The sequence below is a fragment of the Pteropus vampyrus genome, unplaced genomic scaffold, assembly GCF_000151845.1.
Source record: "Pteropus vampyrus isolate Shadow unplaced genomic scaffold, Pvam_2.0 Scaffold412, whole genome shotgun sequence".
Taxonomy (NCBI): domain Eukaryota; kingdom Metazoa; phylum Chordata; class Mammalia; order Chiroptera; family Pteropodidae; genus Pteropus; species Pteropus vampyrus.
In genome coordinates this window covers 24,957-27,510 of record NW_011889193.1, presented here as the reverse complement: position 1 = coordinate 27,510, position 2,554 = coordinate 24,957, and the positions used below count along the sequence as shown (strand labels likewise).

Genomic DNA, 2,554 nt, shown 5'->3' with positions numbered 1-2,554 from the left:
TTTTTTCTCCTCTATTTCAAAGTTTGACAGTTATAAAAAACCATGCTCGTTGACGTGATGCCTCAAACTCCACTGAGCAGTAAGACTTACCTCCGTCTTGCACGTGGACTAGGACAGAGGAACCCCTTAAGTCAGGACGGTGGAGAAAGGCCACTGGAGCACTGTGAGCCTGTCCTGAATTTTAGGGGGTGCTTTTGGGACAGAACTAGGTTTTGCACAGTTAAGCCTTGGTTTCCGTTTGTGTGTATATGCGTGTGCGAGCAGAACGCGTTTAAAAGGTTAATTTTTAAAAACTACCCTTCTTACACAGGTGTGTTCACTCTGTGGAAATCCACTGGGTTCACTTTACTATCTGAAGACTTTGCTTCCAAAAAAAAAGTAAAACGATTTTAAAAAAATCGACCAAAAATTTAGTTTATACCACTTCTAATACAATATCATACATGACATACCTCTAAAATTTAAATAATTTAAACGTAAGTGAAACTCAGGCTAATAAGAGGGGGATACGTTTATAACGAGAGATTAAACGTATCGTACGTTCTAATCGGTTTATAGGGTTTGTCAGTGTTGATATTTTTTTCCATAATCAGGGAAAGAAGAGATCCCGCCTCTGGGATTCAAGCCAGCAGACGACGCCAGCGAACGTCTCCACAGCAATGCAAGGGATGAAGTGCAGGCGTAAGGAGCAAATAACCCACCACGATTACGTATACGTCATCTCCCGCAAAAGCCGTTATAAAGCAAGCATTCACAGAAGTATGTTTTACAGACTGTGGAATGTGTTTTAACGAGAGATCCTTTTGGAAAAGTTAAATTTCGGATGAACGCCTCAATGTCTGAAAATCGGGGAATCTACTTCTGAGCTACATTAGCATGTGGCACTTTACAAAGAAATCCCCGTGACCGATGCAAGTTCGAGGGGTTTGAACTGCGCCGTCCGTGAAACAGCCTCAGCTACGGGGAGCGTGGATCCCGCGCCCCGCGAGGGAAAGCGAGCGCCCGGGGAAGCGGCGTACCTTGGCGTCCCAGCCTTCGTTCAGGTAGTAAATGCACGTCACACACCTTCCGTCCCCGTTCGGGTTGTCAACGTGACGCACATACCCCGTTCCGTTGCCTGGGTAACAAGCAACCATCGCCTGCAACAACAACAACAGCGCTGTTTTAGACGTGCTGGACGGACAGAGAGGGGGGCTCTAGGAGGCGCTGAACTTGACCACTCTGAATCCGTCTGGTAAGAACCCCGTTTCGCGGACACATGAGGCGAAGACGCTCTGCCCCGACGGGCCTTTGAAGCGCACGGAGCAGGCCCTGCAGGCGGGGGAGGCGGGGAGAGGTGACCCCGCCGCGGCTGTGGACAGCACCGTCTCGAGCCCGGGGCCCCCGCTCAAAAGCCCGAAGGCCAGGCCGACCTTCTCGACCCTTATCCGCCCCCGAGCTCCCCAGGCACCGACGCTGCCGTCAAACACGCATCCGACACCGGCTCTGGACCGTGCCGGTTCAGACGGGCAGACCTTAGACGGTCAGCTCCCAACATTAACTCGTCTAATGTTTGTGATTTAAAAAACAGTAAATGACAAATCAGCACGGGACTAACCCCCCTTCACACCAGAAGGAAAGTCACTTCTTCACCCGGATCGTGACGAGCTGCGGCTCAGAAGGCTGCTGAGGTGGGAGAGCCCCCCCAAGTAACAAGCAGCTAATTACGTGTTCTAGGACACAGTATGTAACAACCGACTCCAATAAGGAAAAGGGTGATTTTTAAAAAATCTCAAGAATTATGAAGAAAATGAGAACAAGGAGGCGCAGGGTCCCAATAAGTATCCATGTCAAAGAATTAGTATGAAGTTATCAAACGGTAGTTAAATTACATAATTACTTAAGATAAATGATAATTGCTAACTTTAAAAACTCATATTCGACCGACTGGTGAATAAGTCGCTCTGTGTTCCATCTCGAAGAGACCAGAAGGCATTTTAAACCTGCACGATTAGGAAGAGTCGCAGTCCCGTGGGCAGCCTGGACCCGCGGTGCTCAGTCGGAGCAGAGCCCCTGACCGCTGCGCCGGCCTCCTGGCTCCTGACGACGCATGCCCCACTGTTGCGGCCTGACGTTGGCAAGAGCCGGGAGACGGGCGGGGCTCTGGTGGGTCTGATGCCCGATCGAAGATAAACCCAGAGACTTCTTTGTCATCGGCTGCTAGGGGAAGGCACAGGCAGCACACCCTCAGCGGAAACCGCGAGAAGGCACTAATTCAACAGTGCGCTGAGATAATTACGGTGAATCACACGGTACATTGATCCACGGAAAAGAATGAAAAATGAAAATGAAATCGCCTGAACTCTTCCCTAAAGCGACCTCATCTCAGGAGAGTTCACTGTGCCTCTCCTGCACCCCACCCTGCCCCGCCCCGCCCCACCGCACTCATCCATTTGACCAACACCTCCTGAGCACATGAAAGGCCCGAGTGAAAATGAGGAGCAGAACACAGCCCCTTGCTTTCGTCTGTCACGGAACCGAGTGCAGTGGGGTGAACAAACGCGTGTGTCACACA

The 2,554-nt window shown here is 50.5% G+C and overlaps 1 protein-coding gene across 1 annotated transcript in view; it reads right to left on the bottom strand.

Annotated features, from left to right (window-relative positions):
- Positions 1–2,554, bottom strand: part of EGLN1 (egl-9 family hypoxia inducible factor 1) — a gene marked incomplete at its 5' end in the record, with an annotated part of 35,533 nt that overhangs the window by 8,028 nt on the left and 24,951 nt on the right. Inside the window, one exon of the mRNA XM_011380890.2 lies at positions 1,020–1,139. Coding sequence (XP_011379192.1) covers positions 1,020–1,139 — 120 coding nt within the window. The remainder of the gene's footprint in view (positions 1–1,019; positions 1,140–2,554) is intronic.